The sequence below is a fragment of the Stegostoma tigrinum genome, chromosome 17, assembly GCF_030684315.1.
Source record: "Stegostoma tigrinum isolate sSteTig4 chromosome 17, sSteTig4.hap1, whole genome shotgun sequence".
In the NCBI taxonomy this organism is placed as follows: domain Eukaryota; kingdom Metazoa; phylum Chordata; class Chondrichthyes; order Orectolobiformes; family Stegostomatidae; genus Stegostoma; species Stegostoma tigrinum.
Window position 1 is genome coordinate 30089361 of NC_081370.1, and position 21211 is coordinate 30110571.

General features: G+C 39.6%; 1 protein-coding gene across 1 annotated transcript in view; it reads left to right on the forward strand.

Annotated features, from left to right (window-relative positions):
• ric3a (RIC3 acetylcholine receptor chaperone a) overlaps positions 1-19377 on the forward strand; it is a 72440-nt gene extending 53063 nt beyond the window's left edge. The window contains exons 5-7 of the mRNA XM_059652045.1: positions 6894-7066; positions 11134-11594; positions 14025-19377. Of these exons, the coding sequence (XP_059508028.1) occupies positions 6894-7066; positions 11134-11594; positions 14025-14057 (667 nt within the window). The 3' untranslated portion in view covers positions 14058-19377. The remainder of the gene's footprint in view (positions 1-6893; positions 7067-11133; positions 11595-14024) is intronic.
• Positions 19378-21211: the final 1834 nt, after the last annotated feature.

Below are 21211 nucleotides of genomic sequence, written 5' to 3' on the forward strand. Positions count from 1 at the left end.
GATCTGATCACCTCAACTCCACTTTCCAATCTTTTCCCCATAACTTTTGCATCTCTTACTGATTAGAAATCTTTGTATCTCAACCTTGAACACACTTAATAATCCAGCCTCAAAAGGCCTCTGCAATAAAGAATTTCACAGATTCAATACTCTCACTTATTATGAGATTATGTCCCCAGTCCTGGACTCTCCCACAAGGGGAAACAATCTTTCTGTTTCTACCCTGTCTAGACTCCTAGTAAACTCAATAAGATGCCCTCTCATTCTTCAAAACTCCTGTGACAGAAATCCTATCAGCTGTTTTAATCTTGGGCTCATCTTGTCTGTGTGGTAGTTCATCTGACATGGCGATGCCGATGTCTTCACTGAGCTGCTGTATAAGCATGAGGCTTCTGAGACACTGATGCTTGGGTGTGTCACAGGTTGATCCGCTGCTTGTTGACTCTGTGTTGGGATCTTTTCTCCTCCCTGCGAAATGTTAGTTCCTTTTCCCCTGTGGAGGCACCAGTTACTGCTGAGCTGGTGGTTGCTGCAGATCCTGTTCCTACAGCAAGCTATCCAGTTGACAGTGGCCACTTACTAAGCAGAGCGGACTGTGTTGAACTGCAGAAACTGCATTTGTGCAACTGTGAAAAATGGCTGCACAAAAGGGAAGCTTAATCTGACTAAAGTGTCCTTCCAACAGATGGCAACCACCTGTCAAGTAGTGATAACACCCTTTGACAGAAGGAGTGCTTTGGACAATATCTCATCTGGTCATGGTTGCAGCTCCTAAACATGAACAACGCTCATCAGTTTAACTGAGGAATTTCTTTTCTCTGTGAACTCAGCTTCTTTAATTGCATCACATAATCTTTTCTTTACAGACATTTGTCCATGTTTAGTATTAGTAACAGCTAATGAAATGTCACAAACATACATTTATTGCAACATAATAAAACATTGTGACTTCATCCTTTTTTTGTAAGAACAATTTAAAAAGTCTGTAATCGAGATAAATCTAATGCACTGACTTTATATTAATGCTTCCTTTTTATTTTGAATGCACTCTACTCTCACTTTGTGTTGATAACGAAAAATGTGTACATTATCTTACAACATTTTTAAAAGTGTAAAATCCTAAAGTATTTCAAAAAGGTATTACAAAAATATGCACTGAGCTGAAGGAGAAATTTGCATTCAAATGCCAATTGTAAGGGAGGAGAGTAAATGATTGAAGGGAGAGAAGTTGATGAGAAATATTTCAGAAAGTAGGATATACTGGCAGCAGGAATAGCTGACAAGAATATCTATGTGAATAATATTCCAGTGTTGGAAGAACTAAGTATTTTCGGGATTGGAGGGCCTGAGTAGTTTAAGATGATAAAGAGGGATATCAAAGAAGGATAACAACATTAACTCACGTGCATTAGGCCACTATTTTATATCAGTAAGAACAGCGGGCAATAAAATAGGACTTGGTGCAGAATAGGATATCAGCAAAGGAGCTTTGAATGTGATGTTTTGTGCCAGTATTGGATACTGGAAAGGATAAAATTCTGGTTCTGGATTTCAAAGGTTAATGGAATGAGTTATAGAATCATAAACTGATTACAACATGAGCTTATCAGTTAGATCCACTTCTCCCCAGCTTGCCCTGCGAATTTCTTCTATTCATGTATTTATTTAAATCTTTTTCTGAAAGCTACATTTGAATCTCACTCGACAATACAATGATGCAGTGCTTCCAGAGGCTGACCACTCATGGAAGTCATGAATGTGGAATTGAAGAGTGAGTTTAGATACAAATAGGGCACAGTGATGGGGCAGTCTGGTTCAACCTAATACAATGAGTTTGTGTCATCATCGGCTCCCCTTCCATTTTCTCATAAGCTTGTAGTAGGCTTTTGTTCTGAAAGTTCTGATCAGTCATCTGTCAAAACATTGCATGTTCTACAGACTAACTGGGAATGAGACAAGCAATTGGTCATCTCTTTAACCAGTCAGAATGACAAATCATTAATAAGCAGCATTGAGTCTGAACCATAAAATGCCAATTGCAGTAATCAGCTCAATGTCAAATCAGGTGCTGAAAATATAATAAAAAATACATAATTAGAGACTGGAAAAAAAGTACATTTCTTCTTAATTCTCAAGCAATAATTGATAATATATATAAAACGATGTCTAAAATCTAAAGGAATAAAATTGCAAACTTGTTAAAGCTACTATCCATTCCAGAGAGGTAATTTGTCAGTAATAAAGACCTATCATGCCATTAGTAATTATTTACACTGGACTAAACAGTGACATTTCAGAATCATGGGATTAATGCAGTTTGGACAGATGCCATTGAACCCACTGTTCCATACTAGCTTTCCAAAGGAGCACTTCACTTTGAACCATGCTCCTGCTTTCTGACCATAACCCTGCACGTTGTTCCTTTTCAAATAATCATGTAATTCCTTTTTAAATGCTTCAATTGTACATTCCATGAAGCTGCTTTCATGTAGTACTTTCCAGTCCTGACCAGTCTGCATGCAAACGTTTACCCTCATGTCACTTCTATGCTTCTTTTACCAGATACAGCAATTCAGTGCTGTCTCACTCTCGATCCTTTCACAACAGGGAACATTTTTAGGGTGGGCTTTGTCGTTACATTCCATGCCATACAGCAATTCAACCTTCCATGTATTTCAATAGTAAGTCTCCAAATGAGACACCATTATAACCTAGCTTTTTAAAGGAAGAGGGTGTCTAAGATAAAAACTTCCTGAACCATACACTTAACCACTCATTTGTATTCAATAAAAGTTGCTGACAGATGTACACATCAAGAACATTGACATCTGTTCAACTGATTTTATTTTAATCTTTCAAGGTTCCTGAAGCTGAAACTGCAAAAGGAAAGCCTCCTCCTATAAAACCCTAACTAAAATGGCAGGTGAAAATAAAACTTACTCATCAGAATATTTGAGAATGAGAAACACAAGCAATGGGCAATAAGATGTTGAAAACAATGACGATGTATATTTAAATGGCACCTTAAACAAACTAAAAGTTTGAAGGTACTTACACAGAAACACATTTTAACTGGTCAATGTTTATTAATGACAGAAGGACAGAAGATGCGAGATGTGAGTAATGCTCCTACTTGGAGTGCCCTCTGCTGATTTACACATATAGTTTGCGGATCATTTGCATGATCAAATGTTGTATCTCATGTCCTCTAGTGGTCTGCAATGGTATAAAAATTTATTCCTTGATAGTTTTGGCAGAAGTGAAAGTGAAAAGCTGGTCACGCACAGAAATCCTCTGCTGCTCCTTTTCTGTCCTGCCCCTGTGGACAACTGAACTCTGCTCTCTCTACATGCAGCTCTAAAGTTGATTCTGGTCTTATTCATCCAGTAGATGCCAATAGTGAACGAGATGTCTTGCTTAAAAACATCCGTCAACGATTTTTTTCATGGTCACCATAACTGAGGCTAACTTTACAATCCATCATGGGTTTTGAACTTGTCATCCCTGATCATTTGTCAGAACTTCTGGATTGCTAAACTCGTGGCTAGTGACACCATAGGAGGCTGAGGGGTGACTTCATTGAGGTTTATAAAATCATGAGGGGCCATAGATTCTCTAGATTGGGAGTTCAAAACTAGGGGCTTATTTTCAAGCTGAGGGGAGAAAGATTTAAAAAGGACCTGAGGAGCAGCTTATTTACAGAGTGTTTGTATGTGGAATGAGCTGTCATAACAAGTGATGGATGCAGACACAGTTACAACCTTTAAAAGACATTTGAATAAGTACATGAATAGAAAAGGTTTGGACTGATATGGGCCAAGTGCAGGTTGGTGGGGCTAGTTCGGTTTCGGAATATGGTAGGCATGTACTGGTTGGACCGAAGAGCCCGTTTCTGTGCCGTATGCCTCTCTGGCTCTATGATTCTAAAAGACACAGAATGCAGCATTAGATAGATTTTCATGAAGCCAGGAGGATAAACCCAGCCCATCTCAAAATCTTCTAAGCATTTGTTATCATCATGATGTCCTTTGACTTGGAAATAGTATAGTACAAAAAATAATTTAATTTCTTTAAAATGTTGATGAAATATATAGTTCCAAACACTTTCAAGTGCTTACATCAATTGCAGAGGGATCAATTGTAATTTCTTGGATAATAAGTAATATTACTTTATGTGACCTGGTGACTTGTCCTCAACCTGGAAATGGCACCAAAGGAAGAAGTTAAGAAAGAAACTGGACAAAGGAAGGCACAGATATTAAGGAGGAATACAAGCAGTGGAACTGCAGATTAAAAATGCTCTGTGCACAGATACAGTGACAAAGACAAAAAGAGGAACACAATTCTTGCGAGGAGAAGTGGAAGATCACTCTCAGGATGAGTTCAGTATTTCTGTGTGGCAGCAAAGGAGACAGAAACTCTTGAAGGCAATGTGAAAATTGGCTAAAACAGCCAACATCTGGAAAACTGTGAATGGCTCAGTAACGTAAAGAGGCTTTTTTTCTCAAAAGTGGCCAAGTTGTGGTCTGGTACATTATTGGTTAATTGATTGAAAATGAACACTGGAAAGCTACATTATCAAAACCGCCCTGGCAAAGGGAGAGAGGGTTCACAGCAGTGTACCTTGCTGATGCATGTCATATCCTTGAAACTAGAGGTGAAAAGCTGTTGTCAGAGAGGCCCCCAGACCTTTTAATCACTCAAGGGACATAGGCATTGTTGGCTGGACCAGCATTTGTGGCCCATCCTTAGCTGCATGTGATGGTTAACTGCCTTCTTGAACTGGTGCAGTCCATATGCTCTCCGTCAGCCCACCAAATTTACATGAAGAAAGAATGTAGAATGCAGAATCCTGTGACTGCACTCTACATTTGTGAAGGAAGTGATTCAAATGTTTATGGTTAAGACATCTTTTTTGAATCAACTATTTAAGTAAAATTTATACTTTGTATCTGAAGTATCATTTACCTGTTAATTCATGTACTGGTTTTGATTTGTTTTAAAGTAAAACTCAGAAATACTGAAAATGTTGGTAAATTCTTCTTTCGTGAGCCATTCAATCTTTGTTATTTTTGTTTAAGGTTTCCCCATAGAGATTTTGACATCCTTGTTACATGGTCCACTTAAGCTCTTCAATTATTTTATGATTATAAACACAGTCATCAGAGCCTTATCCTCAGAACCTCAAGGCATGCATGAATGGTCGCCTTTTTTGTGGCAGTCCTCATGCCTGTCTTAGCCTGCTTCACAAAGCAGCTCTATTCAGCAAAGCTGAAAGCTGTTTTAACAAGTTGAGAACTGATCCCATAAACAGCCTTAGGCATTCACAGTAGATAGAGGCTGGGCACTTTTTATTGACAGTGGGGGATGAATTTTTTGAGCATGAAAGAGACTTACCTTGAAGAAGTACTTCCTTTTCAAGAAGTATTTTTTGTAAAGGTACTGAGTAGCTTCAATTATGAGGAAGTATTGATGAAATACTGTGACAGATTCTCTCGTTTACTTTTTGGCTTTCAACATCACCCAGCTGGAGTGCAGACAGGAAAATCTAGTGAAGGTGACTACATGCCAGTGACACAATCCACCCCAAATTAATGGATTTATGGAAGAAAAAAAGACAGCTGGGTTCCGTAACCAGCCTGCAACCCTCCTCGCCAGATTTTCTTCTTTGTGTTTCACCCAGTAGTTGCTGGTTTTCTGGGCAATTAGGATGAAAATCTATTCCATTGCCCCATTTCATTAGGCCAGAGAATGTTGAGGAGATTTAATAGTTAAGAAATAGGAATGCAAATCTGTCAAGGGTTTTGATCAAGTGAAGAGGAGAAGGCCTTCACAATTGGTCAATGAGTTAGTAATCTGAAGATATAAATTTAAGCTGATTCCCAAATGCAAGCAGTTTCTCACTGCCACGTAAAAACAGATTGTCTACTCATTATCACATTCCCGTTTATGGAAGATTGATGTGCAAATTGGTTGGCTTGTTTCTATCATAGTAATTGTCACTAAACCTCAGAACTATTTTACTGGCTCCATTGGGTCATATGCTCTGCTAATGAAAGACACCTTCTAAACGCATTTTTTTTTCCTTGTTGGAGCTTCGAATTCCCTCCCAGAGGCAACAATAAAAGTAAGTCTATGACTTTGGAAAAGTATGTCATCAAAAAGCTGGAAATGATGATTTTAAATATAGAATAGTTCAGAGGCATATAAGACTACTTGGAACACTTTCTGGAGCCTAAGGCAAGCAGTCTGGCTTGAATTCGTTGCTTCTGTTTGGTAAAGTTCTATAGTGCGACCAGATATTTCCAGAGGTTATCAAGTTTTGTTCCTCTCAGTCAAACCTTCTTTGACTCCAAGATTAACTCAAAGGGCAACAACAATCTACAACTCCTGTGTGATTGAAAGAAAGTCATCTGTATTGTGCCCTTTGTTACCAAACGTGAGGAGTTTGTATATTCCAAAGACTAAGATTATCTAAGCTGTTGTCATTTCTCTTTCATTTCTGCCACAACCATCTCTCCGCTCACTTTCATTGTGAATGTGAACTATCGCCATTTTGAAACTTCTCTTCCATTTCTATTCATGATGTGGACTAGGGTGGACAGAGTCAGAAGTTACATAATGCCAGGCTATAGTCCAACAGGTTTACTTGAAATCACAAGCTGTTGGAGCACTGCTCTGTCATCAGTTCACTTCAAATAAACCTGTTAGACTATAGTCTGGTGCCATGTGACTTCTGACTCTATCTCTCCAACGAAGTGGTTTTCCTTCAATGTTGTACCTCCGTGTCTGACTAAAAATATTTATGGTTGGTGAAGCGAAGTGTTCTAACTCTATGTTACTGAGTCACATCTCGAGTTAGTGTTTGACAGGATGCCAATTTTTATGTGAAGGACTACCTATGTTACCACTGAACAGGAAGAGAAGTTACTGAGACATCTGAAGGAAATCAGCCGAGTAATTAAGAAGGGGCAACTCTTTGACGGCATCAGCCCTGAGAAAGAAGCAGAAGAATCTCCATACATGGAGGACTGGGAAAGTGGAGAAAAATCTTTTGACACTAACAGTAGGTACAGCAAATAATGCATTTCAATTACTAATTCAGAGTAGTCATCAGAAGCAGTGCAGAGGAATACTATTCGAACCCAATGTCTTTATTTTGACTTGAAACTGTGAGAATACCATGAATAATGCACTTTGACGATCCTCAAACAGCTACCTATTACAATTAAAATGTGATATTAACATCTAATATAGTAAATAATCATATGTGGGGACATGTTCAAATAGCAACTCATGGGTAAAGGATTTCAGACCTCAGGCTTGCTGTTGGGGGAACATGACAGGGAGCTCAGAAGTTCCCTGCCTTTGCTGTTGGAGTAGGAGCAAGGAAGACTAGAGTTTGCTTTAGGAAAGATGAGGGAGTGAGATTGCGGGACCTGGTAATTGTGATTGGCGCAAGGATGCAGTTTTGATTATGGACATGGCGGGGGGGGGGGGGGGAGGGGGGGGGATCATGGGATCCAAAAAGCAGCAACTGTGGTGAGGACTTGTGACATTATTCATCCCGTGCTTGGAGTTGACAAGTCAACATTGAAACATTGGCCAGAAACAGGCAGTAGATCCATATGCATATGCAAATTCTCTAATGTCTGCTTCGGACATGGGTAAAAGACACCTTCTTCCTTAACTAACGCTTGAGGCCTTAATTAGAAATGTAGCACCAAAACTACAAAGCCCAATTAAAATTCCTGGCAATTAGAATTTATTTTAGTGAACCACTTCAGTTTAAACTTTACTGCCCTTATTAAAGCTCTATTTCAGACAAGCATTCCAAGTTATTGACGATTATTTGTGCAGGAAGTGTGTTTAGTTGCAAATCTCACCGGATCACCTGGATCGGTTCAAGTGAAGTTAGGGGCAATGTGGAATTTACAAGAGTGACGGGGTGTGATGGATGGCAATTGCAGGAAGGGAAATAAACCGAAGATACAGTCAAGTAGATGGTTTACCTCCAGGAAAGGGAGGACAGGGAGGCAGGTTCTGCCGGAGTCTCCTGTGGCTCTCCCCATCTCAAACAAATATGCTGCTTCAGAAAATTTAGCGGGCATTGAACTGTCAGGGAAATGTAGCACTGACAGCCAGGTTTCTGGCACCTAGGCTGGCTCTAATGTCATGAGGAGTACACCAGGTTGCAAGCAATCGACTGTGATAGGGAACTCTCTAGTTAGAGGCACAGACAGATATTTCTGTGGCTGACAGCGAGAGATCAGAATGATGTGTCATCTCCTTGGTGCCAGGATCAGGGTGCAGAATATTCTCAAAGGGGAGTGGGACCAGCAAAAGGCCATTGAGCGCATTGGAACTAACGACATAGGAAGAAATAAGGGTAAGGTTCTGCGGAGAAAGTATAGGAAGTTAGGCTGTTTGGGTGGAACTGAGATATAAGAAAGGGATGATTAACTTGTACTTGATTGTACTAGCGATCCCCCAGTAGTTAGCAGGAAATTGGGAAACTAATTTGTAAGGAGGTCTCAGTTATATGTGTGAATAATAGGTTGGTAATGGTAGGGGATTTTAATTTTCAAAACGTAGACTGGGACTACAATAGTGTTAAGGGCTTGGATGGAGAGAAATTTGTTGTGTGTGCAAGAAAATTTTCTTATTCAGTACGTGGATGTACTTACTCGAAAAAGTACAAAACTTGACCTGCTCTTGGGAAGTAAGGAAGGGGTGTCAGTGACCATAATTCTATTAGTTTTAAAATAATGATGGAAAAGGATAGACTGGATCTAAGAATTAAAGTTCTAGTTTGGAGGAAGGCCAATTTTGATGGTATTAGGCAGGAGCTTTCAAAAGTCAGTTGGGAGCGGATGTTTGCAGGTAAAGGGACAGCTGGAAAATGGGAAGCCTTCAAAAATGAGACAACAACAGACCGGAGACAGTATGTTCCTGTTAGGTTGAAGGGCAAGGCTGGTAGGTGTAGGGATTGCTGGGTGACTACAGAAATTGAGGTGTTGGTCAAGAAAAAGAAGGATGCATATGTGAGGTAGAGATAGCAGGAATCGAGTGAATCTCTGAAAGAGTACAAAGGCAGTAGGAGTATACTTAAAGTGGAAATCAGGAGGGCAAAAATGGGACATGAAATGGCTTTTGCAAATAGGTTTCGGAAGACTCTAAAGGGATTCTACATATACATTAAAGACAAAAGACAAATTGCGAGAGTATAGGGCCCCTTAGAGATCAGCATGGCTGCCTATGTATGGAACAGCAAGAGTTGAGGAGATACTAAACAAGTATTTTGCATCAGTGCTTACTGTGGACAAGGATATAAAAGATAGAGAATGTTGGGAAATAAATAGTGACATCTTGAAAAATGTCTATTTTCCAAGGAGGAGGTGCCAGACATCTTAAATTGCATAAAGGTAGATAAATCCCTGGTACCTGATCAGGCAGGTGTACTCTAGAACGCTGTGGGAAGCTAGGGAAGTGATTGCTGGGCCCCTTGCTGAGATATTTGTATCAGCGATAACCACAGGTGAGGTGCCGGAAGACTGGAGGTTGGCTGTTGCGGTGCCGCTATTTAAGAAACGTGGTAGGGAAAAGCCAGGGAACTATAGACCAGTGAGCCTGACATCGGTGGAGGACAAGTTGTTGGAGGGAATACTGAGGGACTGGATTTACATGTACTTGGAAAGGCAAGGACTGATTAGAGATAGTCGACATGGCTTGGTGTGTGGGAAACGGTGTCTCACTAACTTGATCAAGTTTTTTGAAGAAGTAATGAAGAGGATTGATGAGGGCAGAGTGGTGGATATGATCTATGTACACTACAGTAAGGCATTTGACAAGGTTCCTCATGGTATACTGGTTAGCAAGGTTTGATCACACAGAATACAGGGAGAACTATTTAATTGGGTACAGAACTTGCTCAAAGGTAGAAGACAGACAGTGGTGGTGGAGGGTTGTTTTTCAGACTGGAGGCCTGTGACTAACAATGTGCCACATGGGACTGGGGCTAGGTCCACTGCTTTTTTTCATTTATACAAATGATTTGGATGTGAATATAAGAGGTGTGGTTAGTAGGTTTGCAGATGACACTAAACTTGGAGTTGTAATGGACAGCAAAGGAAGTTACTTCAAAGTACAACGGGATCTTGATCAGATGGGCCAATGGGCCGAGGACAGGCAGATGAAGTTTAATTTAGATAAATGTGAGGTGCTGCATTTTGGAAAGGCAAATCAGGGCAGGACTTATACACTTAATGCTATGGTCCTGGTGAGTGTTGCTGAACATAGAGACCTTAGAATGCAGGTTCATAGTTACTTGAAAGTGGAGCTGCAGGCAGATAGGATAGTGAAGAAAGCATTTGGTATGCCTGCCGTTATTGGACAGTGCATTGAGTATAGGAGTTGGGAGGGTTGGGAGGTCATGTTGTGGCTGTACGGGGAATTGGTTTGGCCACTTTTGGAGTATTACATGCAATTCTGATCTCCCTCCTACAGGAAAGATGTTATAAAGCAAGAAAGGGTTCAGAAAAGATTTACAAGGATATTGACAAAACTGGAGGGTTTGAGCTATATGGACAGGCTGAATAGATTGGGGTAATTTTCCCTGGAGCATCAGAGGCTGAGGGGTGACCTTATAGACATTTATAAAATCATGAGGGGCATGGATTGGGTAAATAGGCAAGATCTTTTTCCCAGGGTGGGGTAGTACAAAACTAGAGGCCATAGGTTTAAGGTGAGGGGAGGTGGTAAAAGATACAAAAGGAACGTAAAGGACAACATTTTCATGCAGAGGATGGTGAGTGTATAGAATGAGCTGCCAGTGGAAGTGGTGGAGGCTGGTACAATTACGGTATTTAAAAGGCATCTGGATGAATATATGAATAGGAAGTGTTTAGCGGTATATGGGTCAAATGCTGGCAAATGGGACTACATTTCTATCAGATATCTGGTTGAGTTGGATCAAAGAATCTGTTTCTGTGCTGTATCTCCCTGTGTCTGTTTGTCTTTAATTTAGAGAAACCCAATTGCACTTTAACTGCTTTCTTTTGTTATCTGAAACAGAGATATCATTTGACTTTGATACAGCTTTAATGCCAATAACTGTGGATTTTGTTTACTAAGGTGGTCCTGAGGAAATACACCAGAAAAGCAGTGAATCTGGATGCAGTTGCACGTGTGATACCAACCTAAATATTTCTGAGTCGAATGAGCTTTCTGCAGAGGAAATAGCAGAAGGAATAGGCACAAGAGAAGATTATTGTCCCTCAAGTGCAACAATGGAAGATCAAATAAGACAAAACAAAATAGATCAAGTATTGGATCATCAGCCAAGCACACAGATTGGTGTGAGTAGCCAGAATGGCGGTGTTCAAGTAGAAGAACTCCAGTGTGAAGACTGCGAGTATTTTAACCATGAAAGTGATGACCCAGCTATTTTTGCAGAGAATTTTGTCACCAGCTCTGAGGAAGCCAGTGATGCAGATGATCAAATCAGGGATGAATCTATTAAGAACATTTCAATTAGTGAAAAGGAGCAAGAAATCACTTGCAAAAATAAAGGTGTACTGCGAAAACGCTGCAAGGTGATGAAAAAGTAACTGACAAAAAGCATTATAATTCAGACAGTATCCCTTTGGTATATGTAACCAGGCTATATCAGGTCTTCCAAACAGAGTTACATTATACAGCACATAGGTATTTTCTAATATAGGCACTGCACTTCTTCAATGTTTTCCATTATTGTCAGAAAAATCTGTTTTACCATGTAGTTACTCATCTAAAACATAGAACAGTACAGCACAGTATAGACCCTTCGGTCCATGATGTTGTGCCATCCTATTATTCTACTCTAAGACCAAACTACCATGCATACCCTACAGTTTACTATCATCCATGTCCTTTCCAAGGGCTCTTAATTTTCCCTAATGTATCTGACTGTACTACCACCATTGGCAGTGCATTCCACACACCCACCACTCTAAATGCAAAGAATCTACCTCTGACATCTCCCCTATACCTTCCTCCAATCACATTAAATTATGTGCCCTCACTATAACTATTTCTGCCCTGGGAGAAAGTTTCTGGCTATCTATTCTCTCTATACCTCTCACCATCTTGAACACCTCTATCAAATCACCTCTCATCTTTCTTCACTCCAATGAAAAAAGACCTAGCACCCTCAACCTTTCCTCATAAGACCTGCCATCCAGTCCAGGCAGCATCCTGGTAAATCTCTTTTGCACCATCTCCAAAGCTTCCACATCCTTCCTGTAATCCGTCCTTCCTGAGCAGAACTGAATACAATATTCCAAGTGTGGTCTAACCAGGGTTTTAGAACTGCAGCATAACCTTACAGCTCTTAAACTTAACCCCACTGCCAATGAAAGCCAACACACCATACACCTTCCTAGTTTTAATCCCTTTACTTAGGAACCCTATCCTCAGTATTTAAACTCTTCTATTTTCCTCTATCCATTGTTTTTCTTTCCTTTGTGATAATAGTTCTTAATTGTTAATGAAAGAGAAAATATACAATGCTTTCATCTATGTCATATGACACAAAGTGTAACATTAACTGTTGAGTACTGAACTGCAGTAAAGATGCAGAGACTGAACGTACAACTCTATCAAGGTGGAAAGCTAATTGTTCTACCACACTCTTGGCTTGAACCTTATAAATGGTGGTCAGACTTTGAGGAACCAACGTGTGTCCCCTGTAAATTTCAGAACTCTTAACTATTTAAAGCCCTTCAGGATTTCCTAAAATATGTTAGCATGACATTCAGTCCAAGTTAATTCCAGCTTCCCTTGTTCTACTTTTTCACAACTAGGCTTCTTAGAAATAAATGAAAAAAAAAATTGACATTGAGCAAAATTAGGCAGTTCTGCATTTACAGACTCTTTTTAAAATTTCTCTACTGTTCAGGGTCTCTTATTTTTGAATCAGACCATCAACACCATTGTCCCAGAATAAAACAGCTCACACTCTGTCAATACCTTCTGTGATGTGGTTTCTACAGCATTCTGGATCTACCACCATCTTTCTGTCAGTCATAATTCAGCAACGCACCAGACCAGCAGTGTGCCACACAATTAGAACAGCACAGTCTAGATCCATCCCTTCAACACTGGTGGCCAATTTGTTTCCCGTCTGTGTTCTGAGAGGAATCAAATCAGTTTCCATTAGCATGTAAATTTAATCTCTGGGGATGGGGACTATAAAACAATTGCCATGCTCCAATTCTCACATATATTTTTGAACATGGAATGAAGCAAGGCAAATGGAATACAACACCAGACAAGATTGCCAGGGAGCTGTAGAACAGCTTTTTCAAGTAAAATTGGACACAGTAGAATATTGGTCACAATTCTGACATCTCTAACTTAATGAGAAAAGTAATTTTACAGCCTTTTGTAACAAGAATGACTAGTTTGCTTTCTTTTATATATTAATGTCCAAAACAGTGAAGGGTTTACTTCATTTTAAAAACCAAAACCAAGGAATACATAAGCAGTTACTTTATATGTTGCTCTCACACCAACAAAAACTACATATTAATTCTAGTCATAGTCTTGACATTAAATTTCAAAATATATAGGAGACTATTAAGAAGCTGAAGAAAAATGTTAAGCAACAATTTCACACAACCCAACAAAAATTCATAAAGCCATCCTGCTGGCATCCACTCAAAAATCCAGGAATAGCCTCACAATGTGCAGCTTCTCCCAAGTAATGATTGAGGACCTCTGGAAAGACATCAGGATTCATCATTCCCAATCTACACAATCAGATTGATGTTATAGAACTCAAACTGTTTTTTGGAACACTGTTTATATTGGAGATGCTTCACAAGCCCTGCTTATAAAGATAAATGAAAAGAATGCAACAATTCATGTGAAACTGATAGCACAGCCCTAAAACCTGGCCTGCTCTTACTACTGAAGTTGATAAAGTAATATTACTGAAAAACAGTCACATTTTGTCAAAGTTTTTCATGACATCTTTTTTGCAGAAGCAAATTTTCCTGATGACTGCAAGGCTTTGATGAAGAGGAGTTTACCTGAACTTCCAGAAGGCACTCAATAAAAGTTCCATGTAAGATAATGTTGGCTACAAATCAAATCTTGTGGAATCAAAAGCAAATTATGAACCTGTTTAATTAGATAGTAAAAGATAGGATAAATAGTGTATGTCTGAAATGGAAGAAAGTGACAGGTGGCGATCTTGGCTAACATAACAGAGAGCTGTAAATCCAAGTCTGCTGGACACATTATAATGAAGTAGTAAGTAGGTGGATAGCACTGTTAAATTACCAAGAGCTAGAGATAGATGAAGTGAGCTGACAAAAGTGTAGCAGTTAGATTTATTTACCAGTAGACATGAGGCCATTCATTTTGAATGTAAAAAGGAATGAAAGGGCCTGTGAGTCAGACTGGAAATTTTTTAAAAGTACAAGCTGAAGGCAAGGGTGGAGACTGAAGAAAAGTGTGAGCACAGAGGTGGAATGGAATGAGTCTCCACTGCAATTACATTACAGGAATAAATATCATGGTGTGAGAGTATTTGGTAAGATTTTAATTTAATCTAAATTAATTACCTATCAAGTCATGCTTGATAGTTTAATCCGTATCTATGTACGAAGAAGTACAATGGGATCTTGATCACATGTGCCAATGGGCCAATGAGTGGTGGATGGAGTTTAATTCAGATAAATGTGAGGTGCTGCATTTTGGAAAGGCATATCAGGGTAGGACTAGTACACTTAATAGTAAAGTCCTGGAGAGTGTTCCTGACCAAAGAAAAGGTTCATAATTCCTTGAAAATGGAATTGCAGTTAGATAGGATAGTGAAGAAGGCATTTGGTATGCTTGCCTTTATTGGACAGTGCATCGAGGAGAGGAGTTGGCAGATCATGTTGCAGCTGTTCAGAACATTGGTTAGGCTACTATTGAAATACTGCATTCAGTTCTGGTCTCCCTGATACGGGAAGGAAGTTTTGAAAATCGAAAGGGTTCAGAAACGATATGCAAGGATGTTGCCAGGGTTGGAGCGTTTGAGCCAAAGGGAGACACTGAATCAAGTGGGGTTATTTTCCCTGGAGTGTCAGAGGATGAGGGCTGACCTTATAGAGATTTATAAAATCATGGCGGGGCATGGATGGGGTAAATATCAAGGTCTTTTTCCCCAGGGTGCGGAGTTCAGAACTAGAGGGCCTACGTTTAAGGTGAGGGGGGAAAGTTATAAAAGGGACTAAGAAGTGAATTTTTCACACGGAGGGTGGTGCATATATTGAATGAGCTGCCAGAAAACGTGGTGGAGACTGGTACAATTACAACATTTAAAAGGAATCTGGATGGGTATATGAATAGGAAGGCTTTGAGAGGGATATGGGCCAAATGCTGGCAAGTGGGACTAGATTTATTTAGGATATCTGGTCAGCATGGACAAGTTGGACGGAAAGATCTGCTTCCGTGCTGTGTATCTCTATGATTCTATGACTCTATTTTACTTGAAGGCCTCAATCCTTCCAAAAACCTAAATTTGGTTTTGATAGTTTTGCATACAGTTGTGACACTAATTATAATTTTATTAAGCAGGCATGTGTGCAGTTGAGGCAGAAATATAGAAATTCATAATATTTTGCATCTAAGTGCCACCACTCTGAGGCTGAAACAGATTGTTTGAACACTTTTAATTCTGAGGTGAGTTTCCAACTATAGGTATGGTCCATCACTAAAACTGATTTCTTCCACCTCTGCAATGCTATTTTTCTCTGGCTTAGTGTAAAATCACCTCCTGCTCAGACCCTTTATTTGTGTCTTTGTTACCTTGACACTTGACTATTATTAGTGTTCACCTGAGCAGCCTTTCATTTTCCACATTATAGCAACTTGAATTCATGCAAAGTTCTGTGGCCATAATCTAACTGACAACAAGTTACATTAACCCACCTGACAGTGTCTTCACTGGCTCACTGTGCAGCAACATCCGTATTTAAAATTCTCATTCTTCTTTTCATATTCCTCCATGTGTTTGTCCTTCAATATTTTAGTAACCTCTTCCAACCCCACAACTCCTTGAGATTTCAGTGGGCCTCTAATTCTAGCCTTGTGTGTGTCTTTGACTTTAAGCATTTCATCATTGCCAGCACGGCTTCAGTTTCTGAAGCCCTTTTCCTCGAATCTAACAAAACCCAAACTATTTCCAGTGTGATTCCATTCTAACACTTGAAAATTACTGCAAACCTCAGATGCCAACACAAACAAAGATACCTAGCGGTATTATCGCCGGATAGTTAATCCAGAGACCCAAATAATATTCCCAGGATCCAGGTCCAAATCCCGCCATGGCAGTAAAACTAAAAATAAAATATAAAAATATCTGGAATTAAGAGTCTAATGACAACCATGAATCGATTGTCAGGGAAAAACCCATCTGGTTCACGAATGTTCTTTAGGAACGGAAATTACCATTCTTACCTGGTCTGGCCTACATGTGACTCCACATTCACGGCAATGTGGTCTGAACTGCCTTCTGGGCAACTAGGGATGGGCAACAAATGCTGCCCTAATCAGTGATGCCCTCATCCCTTTAATGAACAAAAAAAGAAGCTGGACAGTAACATTTAATATATGACAGAGAAAATATGTTTCTAAAGCTCGCTGTAAAATATTATCACCAGTTCATTACTTCATTTGAGATACTCCAGGTCATAGACTCAAGGAGAAATGCAGCTTGGGGATCATGATCCCAGACAAATGTAGGAATCCAGACATTCTGTAATGGCGGGTAACAAAATTGGTCTTAGACAGATTGCAGTTTAGCATTGCCATCAGATTCCTGATCAGGACCAGGATCTGCGTGGAAATTAGAAAGCTCCTGAACAAGGATAGAACATAGCTCGCAACAATTACGAATTAAAAACTGAAAAAACTGCAAGTGCTGGAAATCAGAAGCAAAAACAGAAATTGCTGGAAAAGCTCAGGAGGTCCAGCAGTACCTGTGGAGGAAATCGAGGTTAACGTTTCGTGTCCAGTGACCCTTCTTCAGTGCTGAAGGCAGTTAGGAAAATGTTGTCCTTTATTTAGAAGATGGGGGGGGGAGGGATGTGAGGGTTTTAAGGGGTAAATGAGAGGTGGTGACAGAGACCAAAGAGACAGAACAGTTGGACAGACAAAAAAAGTGGATATCAATCATCCTAGGAGAATGAAAAGCTAAAAATGGAGACGATTAGTGGCTAACAAAGTGTGTGTAATAGCAGACCATGTGATGACAGGGCTTGGTATGTGGGGGTTGAGGTAAGGACAGGGGAGAAGGTGCCTCAAGCCCTAAAATTGTTGAACTCAATATTGAGTCCAGAAGGCTGTAGAGTTCCGAAGTGGGAAATGAGGTGCTCTTCCAGCATGTGCTGTGCTTTACTGGAGCACTGCAGGGGACCTGAGACAGAGATGTTGTCCAGGGAACAAGGTATTGTGTTGAACTGACAGGCAACTGGAAGCTCCAGATCCGGAACATTAACCGTGATTTCCTCCACAAATGCTGCCATTCTGTTTTTGTTTGCAATAATTACTAGTCACTGATTTCCAGCATCCACAGTTCTTCTAGTTTTTATTTAGCATTTAACTCACTGCTACATGTTATCTGGTGGCAACTGAATTGGTCACAGGCAGCAGTCCATAGTACAAAGAGAGAAATGGAGACTGAGAGCTAAGTAATGATGCTAGTATAGGGTACTAGGGTGTAGATTGAAGAGCTTACTACCCCATCTGCTGCATATTTTTCCATTAATGGTACTACACAAGTGTAAGTTGTTGTTGATTTAACATACAAGTTTATGCTTTACTTGATGCTGGAAAGTAAAGGCCACAAGAATACTCTGGTTGCTACAGAATAGGAATGTCATAGAATTTAATCCCAAAGCAACGTTAAAAATCAGAATGCATTGGATCTCAAAATATTTATCAGAAAATGACTGTCAGAATGATCTAAACTATGATTGCCCATTATTTATTGTGCCTATAAATATTTATTTTACTGACCTAGTAATCCAGAGGAATGGATTAATGATACAATAAATAAATCTCAGTCAACTAGTATTAATTCCAGTATGGTAGTTGGATAATTTAAGATCCGGAAATAAAAACTCGTAACAGTAATAGTGATGTTATAAAGCAGAGGTTGACACCCCGCATCCCCCTCCCTGAGAACTAAAACCAAAATACCCAAAGAGAAGCACATCATCCTATAATCTGTTAAAGGAGTGTGAAAAATGGTGTGACCTGCTTTTCAGCAACTTCTGGTGGTTAAACAAAATAAATCCCTGACACTCACTTTAAAACCAACAAGAAACAATGTATTTATCTACCGCTGGAGATAAACAAGTTAACTAAACTATTAACAAACTGAACAAATACCTTCTAACTATTAACTATCCTGAATAAAGCAAGATTCTGATGGAATGCTGTTCCAATAAATACATATCCCACTTATATTTTTTTAAAAATTTGTTTGTCAAGTTAAAGCCAGTTTGCGGGTCTTCCGGAATGTTCTGTGCCTTCTCAATCAATTCTTCTGTCAGCCATGCCTTCTCCCTCAATTCTTCTATCAGGAATGTCAACTGATTGCACAGTTGGTACCATTTTTATTTTGATGGTCTAAGACATAGAGATCCGAAGGAGATTGTGAGAGTCAGCTATTCTGTTGCGAGAGTTGAGGGCTTTTAGCTCTGGTGGATGGCAGTTAGCTCTGGGTTCTTTATCCAACTGCCTTCTTTTATACCCTTGATGACATATCAGTATTTCTTACAACAAGATTGGTTCTGTGTTGTCAAAACCATCAGACTTAAATTTGATAGGTTTTTAGTATCTAGTTACCTGGTTCAAATTGATTGGCTCAATTCAAAAACTTGTTTTGGCAAAAACTGCTGTTTGGCCTGCTAACTGTGTGGCCCTTGAATACGAATGTTTCAATTCGAGTGCTTTCTGTGTACTTGCAAACTTTCAAGATACTGCTCACAGACTTTTTTTTAGATCTCTAAGCATAGAAAAAGCACAGCATCGTTTAAAGGGACCATGTGATGCTTTCCCCCTACAAACACAAATTTCTAACTTCCCGCCTCCCAATCATACACATTCTACCCAACTTTGCTACAATGACCACGAAGCCATTTGATTTTTGTAAAAAAAGTCTCATGTCTTTTATGGAAGAAAACCTGTAATTCTTACCCAATCTATACATGATTCCAATCCAATACCAAAATGGATTGCACTTGTTTTGAAATTCATTCACAGAAACGTCGGTGTCACTGGTTCGGACAACACTGACTGCCCAACTGCAATTGCCCAGAGGATAGTTAAATGTCAAACACATTTAGATTCCCTACAGTGTGGAAACAGGCCCTTCGGCCCAACAAGTCCACACTGCCCCTTGAAGCACCCCACCCCAACCCATCCCCCTATAACCTACACACCCCTGAACACTACGGGCAATTTAGCATGATCGATCCACCTAGCCTGCACATCTTTGGACTGTGGGAGGAAACCGGAGCACCCGGAGGAAACCCACGCAGACACGGGGAGAATGTGCAAACTCCGCACAGACAGTTGCCCGAGGTTGGAATCGAACCCGGGTCCCTGGTGCTGTGAGGCTGCAGTGCTGGATCTGAAGTCCATGTAGGTCAGATCAGGTAAATATGGCAGTTTCCTTCCCTGAAGGACTTTCATAAATCAGATGGGAATTCCCCCAGCAGTCAACAGTAGTTTCATGATTGTTGCGGGAATTTCTAGGGTCTAATAGTAGCTCCATTATCATCTGTTTCTTATCTGCAGAAAGTGACCAGGCAAAGATCTGTAGAGTATTAAAAAGGGTCTTTATTACTTAGCTACAACCGTAGACCCCAGTGAATTTAGAAATGATACGCTGGAGACTCAAAACAAAGGCTTAAAGGGGCAATCAGATTCGGTCACAAGAAATTAACATATACCAATTAAATGATGTACAGATATCTAAATCAAGTCATGTCTAATGATTTGGCTTGCATATGCATAGGAGTACAATTAACCTATCAGTCCATGGATCCACGTATCTAATTGTAATGTATGGTTAATATGAAGGCATGTACATATCATTGGGTCTGATTGCTTTATAGGCTACTATTAGTCCTTGCATATGCTTCCTGTCTGACTTGTGTATTTCAATCATCTTCCTTCATCCCCAGTGATTTTATAGCTTCTTTCAAGGCAAAGAGATTCAATAAAACAAAACTCTGTTTGACTGTGGGCATTATTTTATTATTCCCTTGCTATCGACGGAAGAGTTAGCTCCTAGAACAAATGGTCCCATGTATTATTTAATGAACAATTTTGTGTCTTTGTAAGTTAATCACACCTAAATGTTCACAGCTGTGTACTCTAAAGGTTATTTTATTAAGTCACTATTTAAAAAAAAACTCTCAATAGTTATCATTCAACTATCAATTTTAGATTTTGAGTAAATTCAAATTCGATCATCTGCCATGGTGGGATTCAATCCTAGGTTCCCAGAGCATTACCTAAGTCTCTGGATTGATAGTCTAGCTGTAGTACAACTTGGCCATCAACTTCCGTGGTTTTTGACCCAAGTCAGATTTATACCTTGAAACTGTATCTTGGTAGAAAAATGCAGTTTTTTGGTTACTTTACCTTATGCATGTTATAAAATTATTCTGTATACATTATTCGGGCGCTCTTCAAAATTAGGGTTTAATTAAAACTAAGAGTGAATGAAGAAGTGCACTTAGCAATGCTACATAATTTAATTGAAAATCTTAAAGGAGAGCTTTACATCCCAAGGGACCCTAATAACTTTAAATTTGGGACATTCCAATGTTGTTACTCGGATGCCATGTTTATGCAGTGAATAGAGATAAGTCAATATATTAGCTAAGTTAAGTATCCCTTGGAATTTACTAACATTGTTCCAGTAGAACTTACTATTTAAATAATTGTATCGTTCAAAATACAGAACATATGTTTCAGAATTAGGTTTGGCTCAGTTGCACATAGAGTATGGTAGAAGAATTCTTATTTTACTGGACAAGTAATCAAAGGTCTTGCTCCACTCAGACTGCAGTAGCTGATGGACCAATCTTTAAGTCAAGGAAGGTGACTCAAATGGATCAGCAACTCAGAAAGAAGGCTCTCAGATTTCAGGTGTTGTGCT